General features: G+C 46.6%; 1 protein-coding gene across 7 annotated transcripts in view; it reads right to left on the bottom strand.

Moving 5' to 3' along the window:
• HMGCS1 (3-hydroxy-3-methylglutaryl-CoA synthase 1) overlaps positions 1–22,333 on the bottom strand; it is a 92,669-nt gene that overhangs the window by 24,582 nt on the left and 45,754 nt on the right. For all 7 annotated transcript variants that reach the window (XM_029577890.1, XM_029577851.1, XM_029577872.1 and 4 more), the window contains exons 5-7: positions 13,928–14,096; positions 12,480–12,650; positions 4,644–4,750 (exon numbers count right to left, since the gene is read on the bottom strand). In XM_029577890.1, coding sequence (XP_029433750.1) covers positions 4,644–4,750; positions 12,480–12,650; positions 13,928–14,096 — 447 coding nt within the window. The remainder of the gene's footprint in view (positions 1–4,643; positions 4,751–12,479; positions 12,651–13,927; positions 14,097–22,333) is intronic.

Genomic DNA, 22,333 nt, shown 5'->3' with positions numbered 1-22,333 from the left:
GGTGTCAAAGCGTGCCCCCAGAAACTCTAGAACTTGAGATGGCACCAGCTGGCTCTTGGGGAAGTTCACCACCCAGCCAAGGGACTGCAAGCTCTATAGAACCACCATCACTGACAGAGGGCCTCCAACGTCGCTCGAATTAACCAGTTGTTCAAATATGGGTGGACCAGAACACCCTCCTGCCACAGCAATGCCGCTACCACCATCACCTTTGCAAAAATCCTCAGCGCTGTCGCCAATCCGAATGGCAGGGCTTAAAACTGAAAGTGATCTCAGAGGATCATGAACCTGAGGAACCTTTGATGATCCGGACAAATGGGAATGTGAAGATAGGCCTTGGTCAAATCCAGAGAAGCCAAAAACTCCCCCTTGCGCACCATAGCAATCACCAACCTCAGCATTTCCATCTGAAAATGGGGCACTTTGAGCACCAGATTCACCTTCTTTAAGTTCAGAATCAGACAAAAGCTGCCGTGCTTCTTCAGGACCACAAAATAAATGGAATACCTTCCTAACCCTCTTTCTTCGACCTGCACTGGCACTATGGCTCCCAAGAGATGGAGACGATTGACAGTTTCTCAAACCACTCGCTGTTTCTGCTCGTACGTGCAAGGGGACTTCATGAAAAACGTTTTTAGTGGCTGAGCAAATTCTAAAGCGTAACCGTGTTTGATCATACTTAGGACCCATTGGTTAGATTTGATTTTGGCCCACTCCTCAAGAAATAATGTTAACCGACCTCTGATGCGTGGAGCTGAGGAGTGGGCCAGCTCTACTTCATTGGAAAGATTTCACACCAGAGGCCCCATGAGCAGAACCATTTCTGACCAGTCTCCAGCCTTGAAAGGATTGGTTCCAAGACTGTAGCCTCCTGGCACCCTGCCTCTGACTCCCAGCCGGAGGATGAGACTGACAGGAATGCCGGCTCGACCGGAAACGAGACCTGTATCGAGGAGAAACTTCTGCTGAGCCTCAGCTTGTCCTCTGGCAACTGGTTTCCTTTAGTCTCCCCAAGTAGCTTGACTAGCTGCTTTAAGTCCTCTCCAAAAAGCAACTTCCCCTTAAAAGGAAGCAACCCCAACTGGGACTTAGACCAAACATTTGCAGACCAGTTCCTTAACCAAAGAAGCCTTTGGGTGGTAACTGCAAACATCATTGACCGAGAAGAAGTGCGTATCAGGTCATACATGGCATCGGACCGTTAGGCCACGACGGCCTCTAGCTGTTCAGTCTGCTGCGCATCCTCCGTAAACAATGTTTTGTCGGACTGCAGGTTCTGCATAAAGCTGCTACACACAGCGGCACGAATGCCCAATGCTGAAACTTCAAAATTCTTCTTGAGATGTATCTCCAACTTCCTATCTTGCATATCCTTAAGCGCCGCAGAACCAGCTACAGGGATCGTCTTCTTCATCATGGCCGACACCGAAGCATCCACTTTGGGCATGCGCAGGAGTCCAACGTGTCCGCAGGCAGAGGATACAACTTCTAAGCCCATATCTGGAGTCTCTCACTCCTGTAGAACCAGGTTTTTCACCGTCTGGTGAAAAAGGAAAAGTTCTGGTCGGCCCTCTCAGCCCCGCAAGACCGGATCCACACCCTCGTGATCCGAATCCACTTGGGGCTTTTTAATGCTAGTTCACTAATGACACAGGGAATCAAGAGCCACAATTCCTCCCGGCGTTAAAAGGTGGACCACCTTCGGGTAATCCACCTCCACCAGAGGAGCTTGACCCCGAGCCTCATCTGGGTCCATACTGCCTGAACGGGGATCTACCCCTGACGGATCCATCACTGGGGTGTCTTCGACCTCAGAGCTCTCAGAGGTATCTCCCAGCTTTCCCTGGGGCAACTGGCAAGCCAGAACCCTTCTGACTCTGATTGCTCCACCAGGGGGAAAGGATCGGGATCTCTTATCCATCAGAGGATCCTGCCAGTCTGTTGGCTTAAGGTAGTGACGTCCAGCCACCCTTTTTGCCAAAAAAGCCTTGTGCATTATTAAAACAAAGTCTGGAGAAAAATTCCCTGCTCCAGGAGGTCTTCCTCCTCATCTTCACAGAGAGGATCCTTGGGCCACCAGGGCTCTGGAGGCCTTTGCTCAGCCAGTGAAAATGGTGGGGGCAGGGCAGTTTCCCTGCAGGCCCTATCAGAAGCAGTTGCGAAGGAAGACAAAATGGCCGCCGTTCCCACTGAAACAAGGAAGGCACCGCTGGACTGCTCAGACTCGCCCGTGCTCACTGCAGAGGATCGCTGCCTGCTTGTGTCACCCCCCCCCACCCCGCACTCCCCAAGCTGCCTTCACTACTGGCGATACAGCAGGAGGAAAAGCCAGTATGAGAGAGTCACGAGTGTGCCCCCATCATGCTGCACACTGCGCTGGGAAACTCTGTCCTGCTTTATTTTAATTAAAAAAAAAAAACCACGAGCCGCTGGTGCGCCAACAAAGAAAATGGGACAGCCAACGACCTGCAAGACGCTGAGAAGGAGAAGCCCTCAACCGGCAACAAAAAGGCAGAGGACTTTTTTTTTTTAAACAAAACTTTATACTTGCTGCAGGCTCTGGCAGTCCATCTGAGAGAGGGGGAGGGGGGGGAAGGAACTGGCCTCATCAGATATCTCCCCCCTCAGCAGGTAAGGCAACAGGCAGACTCAGGGGTTTCCAACCCCTCCCCCTACCTGAAGGGATGGCCCCACTAGGACCTACCAACCTTCAGGGAGGGCTAAAACAAACACCTCTAATCTTTTTCACTAACATTTTTCTTTTTATTTATTTGTTTTTAACACTCTTCAGACTGCAGGATTTGCACCACCTTCCATCTGCTGGAGACAGAGAAATACTGACGGACTGCAGGTGGTGCACCAGGTTATGTTACAGTGTTAGTAAAACTTTCTCTGTCTCCATCTGCTGGAAGGGAGGCAAAACCCAGGAGTCTAGACTGATCTGGGTATGTACAGGGAAAAAAGGGTATGCTTTCCTGCTGTTGGCCTTCAGACCTTTGGAGGAATGAGGGAGCCAGGATCCCTGGCTATCAAGGTCCTGGGATGGTGAGGGCAGAGCCAGTCCAGGGATCACCAACCCTCTGTTCTCCAAGCTCCACCTGAAGGATGGTCCATGAAGGCACCTAACACCTCAGGGAGCACTTCAAGCTGCTTCTGTCTTTGGAAAATCTCTTCCTTTTTTTTTTTTTTTATAGACTACTCTCACTCAGACTGCAGGTTTTCACCTCTACCATCTGCTGGAGACATTGAAATACTGAGGTTCTGCAGGTGGCACTCTCAGATATGTAGCAGTGCCATACAGTTTTTTGTTCTCTGCCTCCATCTGCTGGTAGGGATGCAAAACCCACTTGTCTGGACTGACCTGGGGTAAGACAGGAAAAAGCGTTTTCTGTAGTTGGTCCAATATTTTGGAACTCCTTTATCGAAGATCTGTGATCACTGGCTTATGCTAAGTCCTTTAAGAAGGCATTGAAAACTTATCTGTATTCACGAGGCTTTAGCAAAGGTTAATTTGTATGAATATAACGTAAATTGCAGGGAGCATACCATTATGCTTGTTGGTATGTACTTTTTTTTTTTATGTCTGACATTATTTAACATTTTAATTTGTTTTAATTATGTATGTTTTTATTATGTATCTCGTCTCAAAGCATGCTATGAGTGCAGGTTAGAAATTATTTTAAATAAATAAAATATGTCTGCTGGAGGCAGATGGTAGTTGAACAGCCCAGCAAAAGCCAGTAAATATACCTGATGATGTCACAGGAAAAGCTGTGTCTTCTGCCTCCATCTGCTGGTTGAAGGGTGGTGGAAGGAAGGAAGGAATAACCCACACATCTGGACTAATGTAGCAGCATAAGATTAGATCTTTTTGGCCTCAATGCATAACATTACTTGGTGCAAACCATACACAGTGCATCACCAGATAACACCATCCCTACTGTGAAGCATGGTGGTGCCAGATTATAGGAATGTTGCTCATCAGCAGGAATTGCGGCACTTGTCAGGATAGAAGAGAAAATGAATGGAGAAAATCACAGAAAAGTCTTGAAGCCCTATGTAAAGAAGGTGAAACTAGGATGGAAGTTCACCTTTCAGCATGACGACCCAAAGCACACACAAAAAGATAAATGTGCTAGAGTGGCCTAGTAAGAAACTCAACCACAATCCAATCAAAACCTTCTGGCATTACTTGAAGACTTTTGTCATCAATGCTCCCCAAGGAATCTAACAGAGCTTAAACAGGTCTGTAAAAAAGAATGGGCTATTATTGACAAACCTAGGTGGTACAAAGGTGGAGACCTTTTCCAACAGATTCACCGCTTCATTCCTACCTAAGGTGTTTCTACCAAGTAATGACAGAGGCTGCAGAGTTATCCAATTATTGGATTTCAGATTTCTTTTTTGGGATACGTTATGTTTTGTCCTCCAATACAACATTTTTCGCCCTGAGAGATGTGGCGTATGGTGTATTGAGAGGAAAAACTCATTTAAATGCATGCTAGTCTGATGGACTGATATGACATAAAACATGGAAAATGTTCAAGAATGGTGCAGACTTTCTATAGCCAAACTACATTAGTGGCATTTGTGCAGTCGGAACTATTCTACATGAAGGAACACCAGCTCAGTAAGTAACTCACCAGGTGTAGCATCCTGTGTCACTTTAAGTGAGTACAGTGTAGCTGCAAAACCAGACCCATAGGAGAACACACCAATCTTCTGCCCTGCCAACTGCTGAGGGGAACACCTAGAGAGCAAAAAAAACCAAAATCAAAAACCAACATTCCTTAACAGCCAAAGTGAACAAAAATAAAAGTGTTGAACCTTAGAGGTCAATGTAAGCCAGCTGGAGAAATAAAAGAAGAGGTTCTTTAAAATACACACCATACTGCTCTAGTGTAAATTACCGTACCATGTGGCATAAAGCAGAGTTACTTACCTTTAACTGGTGTTCTCTGAGGACAGCAAGATGTTAGTCCTCACACATGGGTGACATCATCAGATGGAGCCCCGACATGGAAAATTTATGTCAAAGTTTCTAGGTCTTTCACTTGCCACACTGGGCATGCCCAGCATGCCCTATACTAGGTGTTCACGTGGCTTCCCTCTTCAGTTTTAACACATAATTAGACATAAATCAAAAAACAAGAGAAATCCAACTCCGCAGGGTGGTGGGTGGGTTTCATGAACACTAACATCCTCCTGTCCTCTGAGAACACCTAGTACAGTTAAGCAACTCTGCTTTCCCCCCCCCCCCCCCCACCGAGGACAAGCAAGATCATAGTCCTCCCACATGGGTGAATCCCTAGCTACAGACTGCTCCCCAACCTGAAAGGGGACCAAAACACCCAAACCAGGTGCTAATGGCATAATAATAGTGCTGTTGGTAACAGAGGGGGAGACAGCACTCATCAGTACTAGCTAGTCTAGTGAGGCTAGGGAAATTCCCTTCCTTAGATGATCCGGCTGTAGCCACCACTGCAGTCAGGAGGAGATCTCCATTGGCAGGTGGAGTCAAATCGAATAGTCTAGAGACTTTGGGTTCCATCGAGACAACAGGGAGCGTTGAAGGGGACGTAAATGCGCTCTCGCCCACGGCACCACTTCCAACTTTGCCACCATTAAACCAAGTACCTGCAGGTAGGACCATACGATCAGGCTCAGTATGTTCATCAACAGAAGTACCTGTGCCATCAACTTCTGAATATGAGCTTCCGGCAGGAAAACCTTGCCCTGCTTCGTGTCGAACCAAAACCCGAGGTATTCCAATGACTGAGCAGGCTGAAGACTGCTCTTGGCCAGGTTCATCACTCAGCCGAGCTCGAGCAACAGGGAGACCACTTTGCGGGTTACTAGGTGGCTCTCTTCCAGCAACTTGGTTGCTGTGGGATTAGGAATGTGTCTAATTAGTGTCCTTTAAATGTATTAGTGAATTCACTATATGTTTGATAGTGACCTAGAGGGGAATGATCAAACTCTCAATAAGGTATGGGGAATTCTTGAAGTTAAAAGGCTGATATTTTTTTTTTGTGTGTGAAAGTGGCACCTGCCTATAAATTAAAGGATAAACTAAGGATAGGAGGGTTGGGAAATACAAACCCACTAACTTCTGTTTATTGGCTGCCTTACTGACTATTAAAAAGCACAAACACCCACCGAATGACGGTATATAAAAACTTGTAAATAAATAAACTCACTAAATAATATACCCTAATAGTTTACTTCTCCCCAATACTAAACCCCCCCCCAAAAAAAAAAAAAAAAAACAAAAAACAACTTACTGATTCCTTTCAGCCACCAGCAAGGTGATCCTCTCCTCTCCGTGCTCCCACTGGATCCCATCCTCTCTCAATTCTGCCGCAACTACTACCATTACGTTGGAAAAGGTCCTGAGAGCAGGGGCCAGACCAAAAGGCAGTACTGAAACAGATAATGGCATTCCAGAACTGCGAAACGCAGAAAGCGTTGATGCTCTAGACGAATGGGAGTGTGAAGATACACCCCAGACAGGTCCAAAGAGGTCAGAAATTCTGACTACACAGCCATTATCACTGAGCACAAGGTCTCCGTGTGAAAATGTGTCACCTGCAGATGACAGTTGACACCTTTGAAATCCTTGATGGGACGAAATGATCTCTTTCTTGGTCACAATGAAATAAATTGAATATCACCCCGTATTTTCTTGAGATGTGGTCACCATAATCACAGCCCTCGGACTGAGGAGTCTTGCCAATGAATTCCTTTCAGCCTGTCTGCTTCTTCTGCAGGGAAAGACCATGAACACGTCCCGAGGAACACTGCTCAATTCCAGTGCATACTTTTCTCATATCACCTCCAGGGCCCATTGATCCGATGTGATCTAGACCCACCTCCAATAGAAGAAAGACATCCCCCTATCTCCTGCTCCTGGGGGTGGGTCGGCAAACCTTCATTGGGAGGCTCGGGAAGTTCAAATACCCAAGCCCGCGTCCCACCTAGGCTGTCTGGGATGAAAGGACTGAGATATACCAAAAGGCAGAGTCCTCTGACAGGTCGCTCCTCTATAGGGTCGAAAATGCTTGGACCCCATAACACGACCTCTCATGCTAGAGGAGAGAGTGGCATCTGCTTCTCATCATCTGATAATCGAGGAAATGGTGATTTGCCCCACTTACTTGCCAGTTTCTCCAACTTGCTCCCAAACAAGACTGAGCCTTTAAAGGGCAATTTTATGAACTTAGCCTTGGAGATCGCATCAGCTGACCAATTTCTCAGCCATAACTGATGCCTGGCCGCTATTACCGAAGCTACCCCTTGGGCTGAGATGTGGATCAAATCGCTGCCTGCATCTGCCAAGAAGATGGCCACTAGCTCCATAACTGCCCTGGAATTCACCCCAGAGTTATCAACCCCTTGAGAGAGAAGTAAACAAGAGCGAGCCACCAGGAACAACAAGACGTTATTTGCAAAATCACTGCCACTGCTTCAAATGCCTGCTTAAGGATAGTTTCAACCCTCCTATCATGTACATCTTTCAAGGCCACTCCTCCTTCTATGGGGATAGTTGTCCGCTTGGAGACTGCACATACAAGTGCATCCAACTTCGGAAAACGTAAACATTCTCTCACCACTGGATCCAGAGGATACAGGTCTTCCAAAACCCAGCCTCCTTTGAAGTCAGCCTCTGGGGCACCCATACATTAGAACATAAGAAAATGCCATACTGGGTCAGACCAAGGGTCCATCAAGCCCAGCATCCTGTTTCCAACAGTGGCCAATCCAGGCCATAAGAACCTGGCAAGTACCCAAAAACTAAGTCTATTCTATGTTACCATTGCTAATGGCAGTGGCTATTCTCTAAGTGAACTTAATAGCAGGTAATGGACTTCTCCTCCAAGAACTTATCCAATCCTTTTTTGAACACAGCTATACTAACTGCACTAACCACATCCTCTGGCAACAAATTCCAGAGTTTAATTGTGCGTTGAGTAAAAAAGAACGTTCTCCGATTAGTTTTAAATGTGCCCCATGCTAACTTCATGGAGTGCCCCCTAGTCTTTCTATTATCCGAAAGAGTAAATAACCGATTCACAGCTACCCGTTCTAGACCTCTCATAATTTTAAACATCTCTATCATATCCCCCCCTCAGCCGTCTCTTCTCCAAGCTGAAAAGTCCTAACCTCTAGTCTTTCCTCATAGGGGAGCTGTTCCATTCCCCTTATCATTTTGGTAGCCCTTCTCTGTACCTTCTCCATCGCAATTATATCTTTTTTTTTTAATGTTTTATTTATGCAATTTTATTTATACAATCAAGAAACTGATCATGAAATTAAATACAGCAAATTTATAGTTCATAAAGAAATTGATATCTAGAAAAAAATAAAATCTGTATTTAAAACAGAGGTAATTTCCAGGAAAGAGAAAAGAATTATACTAGGCGGATAAAGGCAATATGAACAATTGAATTTAAAGAGAACACATGACTTTTTCAATACTATTGCTCTGATCCACTAGCTGAAGACATTTGGGTTTGGGAATCAAGAAAAGTTCGTAACTGTGAGATTTCAAAGAAAACATATTTCTGATCAAGATACGTTAATTCGCATCTGCATGGGAATTTAATGATCATTTTACCACCTTTACTCTCTACTTCTTTTTTAATCACCAAAATTTTTTTCCTTCTAATTTGCGTTGCTCTAGAGAGATCTGAATATATCCAGATTTTTTCTCCATGAAAAAGATCATGTCGATTCCTCATGTAAAGGTGAAATACTGTATCCCTTTTTGCAGCAAAAACAAGAGACACATGCAATGTAGCCCTCAAGGATATTTTATCCTCAGGTGTAGCTTCGATTAGAGCTGTTAAGTTTAATGGAGATTCTCCTGGTTTGCTATTTGCTGTATTTTCTTTAGTTGCAACATAATATATTTTAGAAAAGGCAGGCAAGGCCTGCTGTGGTATTTTCAATATATGACTCAAATATTCTTTAAACATATCTTGTGGTGTTACTAAAGTATGTCTAGGAAAATTTAAGATTCTGAGGTTCTGATATTTCAATGAATTTTCAATAAATTCTAACCTCTTGTCATAAAGAATTTCTGACTTAGTAAATTTCTGATGACAAATTTCTAATTTATCAATTCTAACTTTCATCTGTTCATTATCCTTATCCACATTAGAAATAGAAGTCTCAATATTCAAAACTTTCAATTTAGAGTCCATTGTAATTTTAGTTAAATTAAAAATAGCGAACTCTAAAGACATAATAGCCGCCCAGAGAGATTCCATGGTAATTTGGGCTGGATTTTCCAAATGTGGAGACATCCCCAGGTTCTCTCTTGTTTCCCCATTTCCCTCTTCAGCAAGGTCCTCTCCTCTCATATCCCCCTGCACTACAGCTGAACTTGACAAGTCCATAGAAGTAGACAGAGGTGGAGGAGGGGTACTCGGAAATCCGGGGTTCAATGATGTCTCAGCTGGAAGAGCAGACATCCGCTCTATGTCTGACTCCTCAATAGCCTTCAACCCGGATACAACATCATGTGTTGGAGTGAAGAAGTCTGAAATTTGTAATTGAGAAGGCTCAGTCAAGGGAGATGAAGCTATCATTTCCCTTATTTTAGCCTTCCTTTTTGTATGAGGCATTCGTATAAAGTCAACAGACCTCTTCAATCACTCTCTTACGTCAAATTTTCTTTCCTGGATGGAGGCTTAGGTACAGAGGATAGACTAATTAATAAAGTTACTCATGATTACTATTCCGGATCGCTTCACTCTTGATGTAATTTATTTGTTGAATATTCCCGCAAAGCCGTGCACCCCTTTGGAGCGCGCGGCTTTGGCGACGCGCCGGCAAGCACCGCAGGGGGCTGGCTTTTAACGTCTAGCCAGTCGCCCCTGAATGACGTCAGAAAGAAGGCGGGGAAGTAGTTGTTCCGTCGAGGGGGGCCAGAGAGCTCGTCTCCCCTCGTTCCTCACCACAGGTAAAAGTTCTCAGGTAATATAGGCGATAAAGGCGAGTCCTCCTCTCTTCTCCACCTCCCGCAATTATATCTTTTTTGAGATGTGGTCCCTGCTGAGGAATCAGTTAGGGGAGCTCCAATATCAGGCGCCCTACCTGATGCGTCTTTACCCAGACCTACATCTGGCTGGGAAGGACCAGGCTTAGTGAAATCAGAGGAAGATAATTCTCCTTGAGCTTCCAAACAGCTCTGGTACAAGTTAGTGGGCACTCCAGGCTGAGATGCCGGAACATGATAGGCAACGCAAAGGGAAAGGTGCTTAGACTTCTTAGGAATAGGAACCATTAGGCCGACAGCATGCTAAGCGGCAACTGAAGACTTACATCCAGCTGTTTGTTTTTTTTCTTTAGGCGTCCAATACGTAAACGCCCTCAAGGACAGGCGCTACAAAAAATTAAAGGCCGGATTTTCAAAAGGTTACACGTGTAACCGGCCTTACGTGCACCGGGCCTATTTTAAAAAGGCCCAGGACTTTACAAAAGGGGCAGGGAGGGGCGTGGCCAGAGGTCTCTGCATGGCTGCTGGGTCAGCGTGCGCAACTTACTTCAGCTCCAGGGCTGAAGTAAGTTTTGAAACAAAAACAAAAAAAAAAGGTCATCAAAGGTATGGGGGAAAGGGCGGGGGAGGTAGGGGAAGGGGACGGAGGGTGGGGTGGGTAGGAAAATTCCCTCCGAGGCCGTTCCGATTTCAGAGCAGTCTGGGAGGGAATGGGGGAAGGCAGCGCGGCTCGGAGCGGACTTGGCGCGTGCAAGGTGCACAATTGTGCACCCCCTTGTGCGCGCCGACCCCTGATTTTATAACTTGCGCGCGCAAGTTATAAAATCGGGTGTACATATGCGTGTGCTGGGTAGTGCGCGGATATGTAGGCTGCATGCGCTTCTTTTAAAATCTACCCCTAAGTGCACAGCAAACGCCCAAACTGTGAGCACAGGTAAGCAGGAAAGCCACTACGGTGCTGCTTAATTTGGACACACAACAGAAGCCCAACTAGGCATCCAAAAACTGGATGCCCAGCCTGGATGCACAAGCTGAACTGATGACCCTGAAGAGGGCAGCCTAACACAGAAAGCGTGCGAAAAGTCATTGATGCTTACCATGCGGCACACAGTGAAAAAACCTTAGAGTGGGGCCTAGCCTACAGAGGCTGCTCAATCTGCCAGGCTGTCCACGTCCCTTAACCTCCCACGGAGTGGGATGAACATCGGAACGGCACGCCGAGCACGGAGACCAGGGGAAGGAGGAGGCCCTACACAAAAAAAGTCTCTGCCTTTTTTTTTTTTAAACTTACCTAAAGCTCAGCATTAACTGGCTGAGTACAGAGACAGTCTCCGGCTGCGGGGGGAAAGGGCATATGCCATCACCGCCACTCTCGGCTTCCTGAACCTGCTGCCTTTCAGCTATTAAACAGTTAAGTCCTCGCTGGCTAAAATACCAGCTACCAGACCAAGGCACTCATCTGAGGGACCATGGAAATCATCTCAGGAATTCTGAACGGGGGGAGAGACCATTTGATATCACCACAGGAGAGCTGGCCAAAGAATCTTTTTTTTTTTTCTGTTTTTAAACTACAAACCAGGAAACAAAAAGGAAAGCTATCTGAGAGCTTATCTGAAGGGTGGAAGAGGCTTCTCTTCAGGCTCCTGAAAGTGAGGAAACTGGGCCACCAGTTGTTACCCCTGGCGTGGATCAGTGTGTATCTGTGAGCATTTAAGGGTCCCCAACCCCTGCTCGTCCTCCTCTAAAACCAGGACAGATGGTCCCACCAGGACCTGCCAACCTCCTGGGAGGGAATTTAAAAAAAAAAATAAAAATTTGGAGGAAACTATTTACTGCAGGTTTTGAACCTCCTCCATCTGCTGGAGACAGAAAAATACTGAGGAGCTGCAGGTAGCACACCGGGTTAAGAAGTGGTGACTGCAAAATTTTCTCTGTCTCCTTCTGCTGGAAGGGAGGCAAAACTCAGGAGTCTGGACTGATCTAGGTACGTACAAGGAATATGCAATTATTATACAATACGACAAGTGTGATCAACTCTGGTGCTCAAGGGCCAAAAACCAGTCTGGTCAGGGTTTGGCAGCAGGAGCCTATGGCAGGTTAAAAAAAATATAATAAATCATAAAACCTGTGGGAGGGAGAGATGTCTGGCAGCAGTAACTCATTACCATCAAGCTCAAGTCAGAGGAAGAGGAAAAGGAGAAGGATGTTTTATGGGTTGTGTTATTGGGATGATTTTATGGACAAGGTTGCAAATGAAAAAAAAAATTCTGCTCTAGAACTGGAAGTACAAAGTGTGTACTCTTCAGCTGAAGAACAATAAAATGTCCAGGTGGTAGTTTTGACTTTTTAGTTTGCAGTGGTCACTGGTTTGCCAGGACACTTGCTGTGATTTCTACCCTTCGTGTTACAGGAAAGACTTCTATTTCAGTAATAAACTTAGGTGCATTATTTAAGGAACCTAACCTGAAAGACTTACTGTGCAAGAAGAGAAGCCAGACAGCCGTACACAGAAGGTGTGTACATATTTCCATTCTGGTTGGAAATAAGCAAGGAAGCTTTGGTCTTCTGAGTAAAGAGCTCAGCGCTTGCCTTCATAAAGGCTTTTTCAACATCTCTATCAAAGTAGGTATTTTCCAGTTTCACGTCCCTATAACAAAATGCAAAAATAAAAAAAAGTTAACTTACTACGCTCCAAGAAAGGTGAAATGCTCTTATAGTTGCCATGTTGGGCAGCTCACTCCTTCCCACCTGGCATTCAGAGTCCATACAGATAACAGCTGGGCATGGTCTCAACAAAGTGAATTAGGGAACAATGAAGCAGAGCATTAAACTGAAACACGTGAAATATGCATGTAAATTGTGTACACATTACATCAGATAATTCAGACTTTAAGAGGAAGCCTATTATACAGAAAATAATCCATGTTTACATGTGTGACAAACGTTTAACAGATAAAAATGGCTATCCTTAACTCCCCCCCCCCCCCACCCCAACATGTGTTTCAGGCAAACAAGACCCTTTTTCACAGTACTTGATCAAAAGAACATTTGTTTCCAAGCAGAATATGCTACTGCTTGAAGAAGGAAGACAGATAAATTGTGGGGCCAGGAATGACTGAGCAAGCTATACGCTATGCGGTTCCTCTCTCTGTGTTACTTTGCTAACAATGCCTTACTGCTGCCAGACAAATAGATTCAACTCTTTAGCAGCTTCTCTGGACATACCAGCTTGTTGAGGAGATACCACTCTGCTCCTGAGAAGAGGCAGATAGTGCTCTTTAGTTTTCACTTAATGACAATTATGTACACAGAAGATTCTTTTGCATTTGACTATCAAGAATTGTAAACAGATCACTACAGTTGTCTTCAAAGTTTCATGCTGTGCTATTTTGTTCCACAAGTCACCTATTTGATCACATGCTTTCTTGAATTCAGATACTGTCCTGGTCTCCAATTCCATTCGGAGGCTGTTCCAAGCATTTATTACCCTCTGTGAAAAAATATTTCACTAGATTAATCCTAAGTCTACCCCTTCCACCCTCATCCCATGACCCCTCATTCTAGAGAGTCTCCTTTCTTTTGAAAGAGGCCCACCTCCTATGCACACAGAAACCATTGGAGATATTTAAATCTCTCTATCACTTCTTCTCTATCCTGCTTTCCTCTAGGGTGTTCCTGTTTAGAAATCAGAGTTATAATATTAGCCAGTAGCAAGGATTGTTTTCAAACTACTCATAATATGCTGGCTTTCAGAACAATCATGAGGTTTTGCTGATGGCATCCCTCTCCCCCTCTGCACAGCAACAGGCTGGGATTAGGCAGTTTATAAAGAAAGTTCACATTATAGATTACTTCTTTCTGTACTAATACACTGTGCTTTAAAGCAAAATGAAGAATTAAGCAAGTTAGCAAATTTGCTCTAACCTGAAAGCTTCCAAGCCGGCATATGTCCCACTCTCCGTGTTGGGACTTGGGTCACCAAGAAAGTCATTCAGCAGCAAACGGGCCAAAGATTTCTGTACCAGTTTACAGTATGGAGAATGAAAGATCATGAAGCCAAAGTCATTCAAGGTAAAATGGTTATCACCTCCCTCTGCAAAACAAAGTGTCCAAGTTATACAAGACCACAAAATGACTTCTACTTAGGAAGAAATCTGACTGACTACAGTGCAGTATCATGATCTGCTAAAGTATTAATCTGCGACAAAGTAGTGTTCACAAGGATTGATGACATCGTAGTAGTAATGCATAGTTCTTTAGTCTCCTACATTGCTCATAATGAAACTGAACTGCTATACAAAAAAATTCCTTAAGTAGAATTGTGCACACGTTCTCACCACTTACAAATATTGTAAAATCCTGGCAAGGTGATGTAAGAAAAATGACGGTATATAAAACTCGTTAAATAAATAAATCCATGCTTTCTGAAGCATGGCAAAGAGATGGGAGAATGGATCACCACTTTGTCCACACAGAATTCATCCATGTCAAAGCAGTCCAGTACTGCTCAAGACACTAAAAATGGTGCTACTGAATATAAGAATGCCATACTGGGTCAGACCAAGGGTCTATCAAGCCTAGCATCCTGCCTCCAAACAATGGCCAATCCAGGTTACAAATACTTGGCAAGTACCCGAACACCAAGCAGATAGGAAAATTGGTTCTTACCTGCTAATTTTCATTCCTGTAGTACCACGGATCAGTCCAGACAATGGGTTGAGCCTCCTGTCCAGCAGAGGGAGACAGAGAAAAACTGAAAAGGTATCCTATATCAGGACAGTGTTCAACCTGTGTCCCTTCAGTATAATCGATATCAAAGCAGCCAAAATAGCATAGAGAACCAGGATAAGATCAAGCAAGTAAACAACTGTAACTACCAAAATGAAACAAGAAATTCAAACATGTATGAAAAATGCTCTTACACAGTTATCAATATATAGCAGATACCTCCGGTGCCTTACAATTCAGATGAACTTCCAGTGTCTTAAAGCTCAAATAGGAAGTAGAGAATCCCAAAAAGAACCTGTGAAAGAGAAACTCCGAGCAGATGTAACAACGTAGATGTAGTCAGGGCGGGAGTCTGGACTGATCAGTGGTACTACAGGAATGAAAATGTGCAGGTAAGAACCAATTTTCCTTTCCCTGTACGTACCCGGATCAGTCCAGACAGTGAGATGTATCAAAGCTTCCCTAAACAGGGTGGGACCGAGACAGTCCTGCTCAAAGTACCTGTCTGCCGAAAGAGCCAAAGACTGGCGCCTGAACATCGACACGATAATGACGCGCAAAGTTATGTAGGGATTTCCAAGTAGCTGCCCTGCAGATTTCTTGCGGCGAGACTGACCGACTCTCCGCCCAAGAGGTAGCCTGTGAACGTAAAGAGTGAGCTTTTAAGCCCTCCGGAACCAACCGGCCCTGACAAATATACGCCGACGCAATCGCCTCTTTTACCCAGCGAGTGATAGTAGCTTTAGAAGCCTTATTCCCCTTACTCAGCCTGCTCCATAAGACAAAGAGATGATCAGGGACTCTAAAATCATTCGTCACCTGCAAATATTGCAGTAGGACCCTCTTCACATCAAGGCGCAGTAGATCTGCGCCAGGCGTGTTCGCAATGTCCTCTGGAGAAAAAGCAGGGAGCTCCACTGACTGATTTACATGAAAGGACAACCTTTGGCAGGAACATAAGAAAATGCCATACTGGGTCAGACCAAGGGTCCATCAAGCCCAGCATCCTCTTTCCAACAGTGGCCAATCCAGGCCATAAGAACCTGGCAGGTACCCAAAAAATAAGTCTATTCCATGTTACCATTGCTAATGGCAGTGGCTATTCTCTAAGTGAACTTAATAGCAGGTAATGGACTTCTCCTCCAAGAACTTATCCAATCCTTTTTTAAACACAGCTATACTAACTGCACTAACCACATCCTCTGGCAACAAATTCCAGAGTTTAATTATGCGTCGAGTAAAAAAGAACTTTCTCCGATTAGTTTTAAATGTGCCCCATGCTAACTTCATGGAGTGCCCCCTAGTCTTTCTACTATCCGAAAGAGTAAATAACCGATTCACATCTACCCGTTCTAGACCTCTCATGATTTTAAACACCTCTATCATATCCCCCCCTCAGTCGTCTCTTCTCCAAGCTGAAAAGTCCTAACCTCTTTAGTCTTTCCTCATAGGGGAGTTGTTCCATTCCCCTTATTTTGGTAGCCCTTCTCTGTACCTTCTCCATCGCAATTATATCTTTTTTGAGATGCAGCGACCAGAATTGTACACAGTATTCAAGGTGCGGTCTCACCATGGAGCGATACAGAGGCATTATGACATTTTCCGTTTTATTCACCGTTCCCTTTCTAATAATTCCCAACATTCTGTTTGCTTTTTTGACTGCCGCAGCACACTGAACCGACGATTTCAATGTGTTATCCACTATGACACCTAGATCTCTTTCTTGGGTTGTAGCACCTAAATATGGAATCCAACATTGTGTAATTATAGCATGGGTTATTTTTCCCTATATGCATCACCTTGCACTTATCCACATTAAATTTCATCTGCCATTTGGATGCCCAATTTTCCAGTCTCACAAGGTCTTCCTGCAATTTATCACAATCTGCTTGTGATTTAACTACTCTGAACAATTTTGTGTCATCTGCAAATTTGAATATCTCACTCGTCGTATTTCTTTCCAGATCATTTATAAAATATATTGAAAAGTAAGGGTCCCAATACAGATCCCTGAGGCACTCCACTGTCCACTCCCTTCCACTGAGAAAATTGTCCATTTAATCCTACTCTCTGTTTCCTGTCTTTTAGCCAGTTTGCAATCCATGAAAGGACATCGCCAGCTATGACTTTTTACTTTTCCTAGAAGCCTCTCATGAGGAACTTTGTCAAACACCTTCTGAAAATCCAAGAATACTATATCTACCGGTTCACCTTTATCCCCATGGATGGGACTGTTTGGAGGGAAACACTTGAATCAGAAAAGCGAAGAAAAGGCTTCCTACAAGACAGGGCTTGGAGCTCAGACACTCTCCTGGCTGAGGAAATAGAGACCAGAAAGACAGTCTTAAAGGTCAGATATTTAAGTGTGGCTTGCCGAAGGGGTTTGAAGGGCGCCTCACAAAGAACGTGGAGAACCAAATCAAGGCTCCACGACGGACAAATAGCCTGGACAGGCGGGTTCAAGTGCTTAGCCCCCCCTGAGGAACCGAATGACATCCGGATGGGTAGCCAACGCGTAACCATCGACCCACCCAAGGAGGGAACAGAGCGCCAAAACCTGTACCCACAAGGAATTGAAAGACAAACCTTTGGAAAGACCATTCTGCAGGAAGGAGAGAATCTGGGACACCGAAGCCTTATGTGCTGGAACTCCAGACTCAGCGCACATAGTCTCAAACACTCTCCATACCCGAATATAAGCCAGAGAGGTAGAAGTCTTATGGGCCCGCAACAGAGTGGAGATAACCTCCTTATAACCCTTCTTCCTTAGTCTCCACCACTCAAAAGCCAGGCCGCTAGACAAAAGCAATCCACCTGATCGAAAAATACTGAACCCTATCAGAGCAGGTTTGGCAGATGGCCAAGGCGGAGAGGACCGTCCGTAGTGAAGTTCACCAGATCCGCAAACCACGGTCTCAGAAGCCACTCCAGCGCCACGAGGACAACCGGCCCCCTGTGGAGTTCTATTCTTCTGAGTACCTTTCCCACCAGAGGCCAAGGTGGGAACACGTAAAGGAGGACATCGTGAGGCCAGGGTAGGACCAGTGCATCCACCACTCCTTCTGAACAGTGCTCCCTTCTGCGGCTGAAGAATCTGGGGGCCTTTGCAATGCTCAGAGTAGTCATCAGGTCTAAGTGAGGGACCCCCCCACTTGTGCACAATCAAATCCATCGCCTCTCCAGGCCACTCCCACTCTCCAGGGTCTAGATGCTGACGACTCAGGAAGTCGGCTGAATTGTTCTCCTTCCCCGCAATGTGGGAGGCCGCTAGCCGTTCCAGATGGCGCTCCACCCAGGCTAGCAGCTTGCTGGCTTCCAGGGCAACCGGACGACTCCTGGTGCCCCCCTGGCGATTGATGTAAGCTACCGTGTTGGATTTGTCGGAGAGGACTCGCACAGCTTTGCGATGGATCAAGGGCAGAAAAGTCTTGAGAGCCAGATGGACCGCTCGGGTCTCCAGGCGATTGATATGCCACTGAGACTGGATTGGGGTCCATCGTCCCTGGGTAGACTGATTCTGACACACCACTCCCTAGCTGGAGAGGCTGGCATCCGTTTTCACAACAATCCACTGAGGTGTCTGCAAGGGCATCCCCTTCAACAGGTGGGCGAGAGAGAGCCATCACTGCATGCTGTCGATGGTAACATCGGAAAGTGGTAAGGGTGTCAAACTCCTCCGAGACCGGCTTCCAGCGGGATAGCAAAGCTTTCTGCAAAGGACGCATATGCGCAAAGGCCCAGGGAACCAAATCTATAGTTGAAACCATAGTGCCCAGAACCTGGAGATAATCCCAGGCCGTGGGGACCGTGAGAGATAATAGATGTTGGACTTCACCCATGAGCTTGAGTGCACGGGCCTCGGGTAACAGAACTTTGCCCACATGAATGTCAAAAGCGTGCTCCCAAGAATTCGAGGACCTGAGAGGGCTTGAGGTTGCTCTTGGAGAAATTGACTATCCACCTGAGGGAGGTGAGAACCGACAAGACCCGGTTGAACGCTATAACGCACAGGTCCTCCAACTTTGCCGGAATGAGCCAGTCGTCCAGGTACGAGTGGACTAGGACTCCCTCCCACCGGAGGAAGGCCGCCACTACCACCATGATGTTGGTAAATGTGTGTGGCGCGGTGGCGAGACCAAATGGGTGTGCTCGAAACTGAAAATGTCGTCCCAGGATGTTGAGAAGAAGAAATCTAAGGTGCTCCTGGCGGATCGGGATGTGAAGGTAGGCCTCCGTCAAGTCGAGAGAGGCAAGGAACTCCCTTGTATGAACCGTCACTATGACCGCCCTCAGGGTCTCCATCCGAAAATGGGGAACCTTGAGGGCCTTGTTGACTCTCTTGAGGTCCAGGATCGGTCGAAAGGAGCCGTCCTTTTTGGGGACGACGAAGTAGATGGAATACTGGCCAGATCCCTTTTCCTGGAGGGGAACCGGGACTATGGCACAGAGCGCTTGAAGCCTGTCGAGAGTCTGGCACACCGCTGAGCACTTCCAAGTTCCGCAGGGAGAGATCAAGTAGAGGTCCGGGAGATCCTGAGCAAACTCTAACGCATAGCCTCTTTCGATTACTTCGAGGACCCACTGATCCGAAGTAATTTTGGCTCATTCCTCGAGAAATAGGGACAGCCGACCACCTAAGTCGAACGGAGGAATGGGCCGGCCGTATCTCATTGTGAGGACTTTGCGGCGGTGCTTTGATGAGTACCATCTCAGAAGGGCCGTCTGCCCCGAAAGGAGTGAGACCATGCTGGAGACCTAGTGGGGGTGTTTCGTTGAAAAGCTCCACATGGCTTGTTGTACCTGTGCTGCCCCCGGAAACGAGAGCGTGACGGAAAAAAAAAAAAAAGGGGATCTGGACTGCTTGGGGCGGTCCTCCGGTAGCTTATGAACCTTGTTGTTACCCAAGGATTTGATAAGCTGGTCCAGGTCCTCGCCAAAAAGTAACTTACCCTTGAAGGGTAGAGTGCCCAACTGTGATTTAGAAGAGGAGTCTGCAGCCCAATCGCCTGGCTGACACCACTGAGACCATATCTCTGGCTTGCACCCTGAGGAGATCATAGAGAGCATCAGCCCCATACGCAATCGCGCCTTCCAGCCTTTCTGCCTGTACCACCTCTGCAGACGGGAGGTCCTGGGTGCTGAGTAATTGTTGAACCCACCTGAGGCTTGCCCGCTGTATGAGACTGCTACAGACTGGAGATCGAACCCCGAGCTCCGCCAGGACTGCAGGAATGAGGGGTTCCAACTCCTCCCTCTGAACAGACGTACCACCTGAGGGACATCACCCTCCAAAGAAGCCTGTTTCCCTTGTTCTTCATCCATGCCCTGCGCCCCCCACCCCCCCCCCCCCCCGACAGGAGGGGGAGGAGAGGCTCCTGCACCTGCAGCCGCACTGCCTGGCACGTCCGGAGCGGCAGATCCTCCTGAAACCACTGCACCTTTTAACTTCGCAACCCTTAGAGACATGGGAACATCGGCATGCTTGGCTACCTTGGGGAGGGGGGGAGAGTCCCTGCGTAGGTCTGTCTGGCAAGGCACCACCTCGCAGAGACCTGGAAGCCAAAAAGGCTTTATGCATAAGTAGGACAAAATCTAAAGAAAAGGAATCAGAATCAACATCCTGATCTCCTGGAAAAGCAGGGTCCTCTTGTAAAAAAAAACCTGATCCTGATCTGCATTCTCATCAGGAGTTGCAGGGACTGGATACAATGTTGGAGGAAGCCCCCCCTCCCCCACAGCCCTTGCCTGAGCTGCAGCACTTGTGCTTAAGATGGCTGCCGCCCCTTTCTCCCTCAGTGCAGGATCAGCTCTGAGCTCCTGCGGAGCCTGATGTTTCTGAGCCCCACGAGGCTTGGCTGTTGCTGCACATCCTGAAAAAGAGCTGCCCACCCGCCCCCTGGAAGGCACCTCGAGAAAATCCCAGTCCTAGAAAGTCGCACAGCCGATTCTCCACATGCTATACACCAGGATGGCCGCAGCATGGTGGGAGGGGGGAGAAGCGGCTCAAAAAACATGAAGAAATCGGCCAAAAACACGGCAATTCAGGTGGGCAGGGGTCCTGGATTGCAGCTGACCAAAAAAGAAAAAATGTTCAAAAAAAACCTTTTTTTTTTTTTTTTTTACACAGTGCTCAGACACACACAGGTGAAGAGAGGGACTGGACCACCAGTAATCACTTCCCCGGCTGCTTACCTTGCTGGAGCCTGCAATGAAAAGCGTGGGTAAGCTGTGCCCCCGATGGTCTTTTTTTTTTCCAAAGAAATGAACAGAGGAATGGGAGCCTCTGTGTTAAAAACCTGAGGCAGGCGCAAAAAGGGGGAGTGACTGGACCACAAGTATCACCCCTTTAAGCCAGGCAAGTGGTCACCGGGAAGAGGGGTCCCAGGCTGAGTCCTCAAGGGGAAAATCCCCCCTGGGACCCTGTAAGAGCTGTGAGACAGAGCTGTCTCACATAGACAAGAAGTTTGATTTCCTTCAAATTCTTTTTTTTTTTTTTACATATAGAAATTAATCAATACTTGCTTGATCCTGGAAACAATCAGAAGGAAAAAGAAAGAAATCACCAAAGTGTGGAAAACAGAGAAAGCTAGGGAACCGCAGATTCAACTGCCTGCCTCTGAAGGGAGACAGAGAAATACTGAAGGGACACAGGTGAGCACTGTTCTGATATAGGATACCTTTTCAGTTTTTCCTCTGTCTCCCTCTGCTGGACAGGAGGCTCAACACACTGTCTGGACTGATCCGGGTACGTACAGGGAACCCATGCTACCAAACGCCAGCAACAGCAGCCATTCCCCAAGTCAACAGGTTTCTCCTCCAAGAACCTATCCAAACCCTCCTCAAACCCAGCTACACCAACCGTGCCATCCACATCCACTCACAACAAACCCCAGAGCTCAACTGTGCAGTGAGAGAAAAATAATTTTTCTAACTAGCTTTAAATGTGCTACTTGCCAACTTCATGGAGTGCCGCCCCCCCCCCCACCCCCAGTCCCTCCACCATCCGAAAGAGCAAGCAACCCATTCACATTCTAGACCTCCACCATATCCCCCCTCATCCGTCTCCTCTCCAAGTTGAACAGCCCTAACTTATTTAGCCTTTCCTCATAGGAGAGCCATTCCATCCTCTATCATTTTGGTTGCCCCTTTATGCACCCTCTCCAGCGCAAACATATCTTCCTTGAGATAAGGGAACCAGAACTGCACACAGTACTCAAAGTCCGGTTTCACCATGGAGCGATACAGAGGCACCGTGCCATCCTCCGATTCATTCACCATTCCCTTCTTAATAATCTCCAACACTCTGTCTGCTCCCCTGACTGCTACAGCACACAAAGCTGACGACTCCAATGGACTTTCCACTCCTAGATCCCCTTCTGGGAGTGGCAGCTCCCAACATGGAACCGAACATCGTGCAACTACAGCATGGGTCACTCTTCTCCACATGCATCACCTGGCCTGCACCCGTCAACATCAAATTCCATCTGCCACCTGATGCCTAATCCTCCAGTCTCGCAAAGTCCTCCCACAACTCACCATAATCCGCCTGTGATTTAACCACTCTGAACAATCATGTATAATCTGCAAACCTGCTCACCTCAC

This window comes from Rhinatrema bivittatum, chromosome 1 (assembly GCF_901001135.1).
Source record: "Rhinatrema bivittatum chromosome 1, aRhiBiv1.1, whole genome shotgun sequence".
Classification (NCBI taxonomy): domain Eukaryota; kingdom Metazoa; phylum Chordata; class Amphibia; order Gymnophiona; family Rhinatrematidae; genus Rhinatrema; species Rhinatrema bivittatum.
This window is presented reverse-complemented; position numbering and strand designations above follow the sequence as displayed.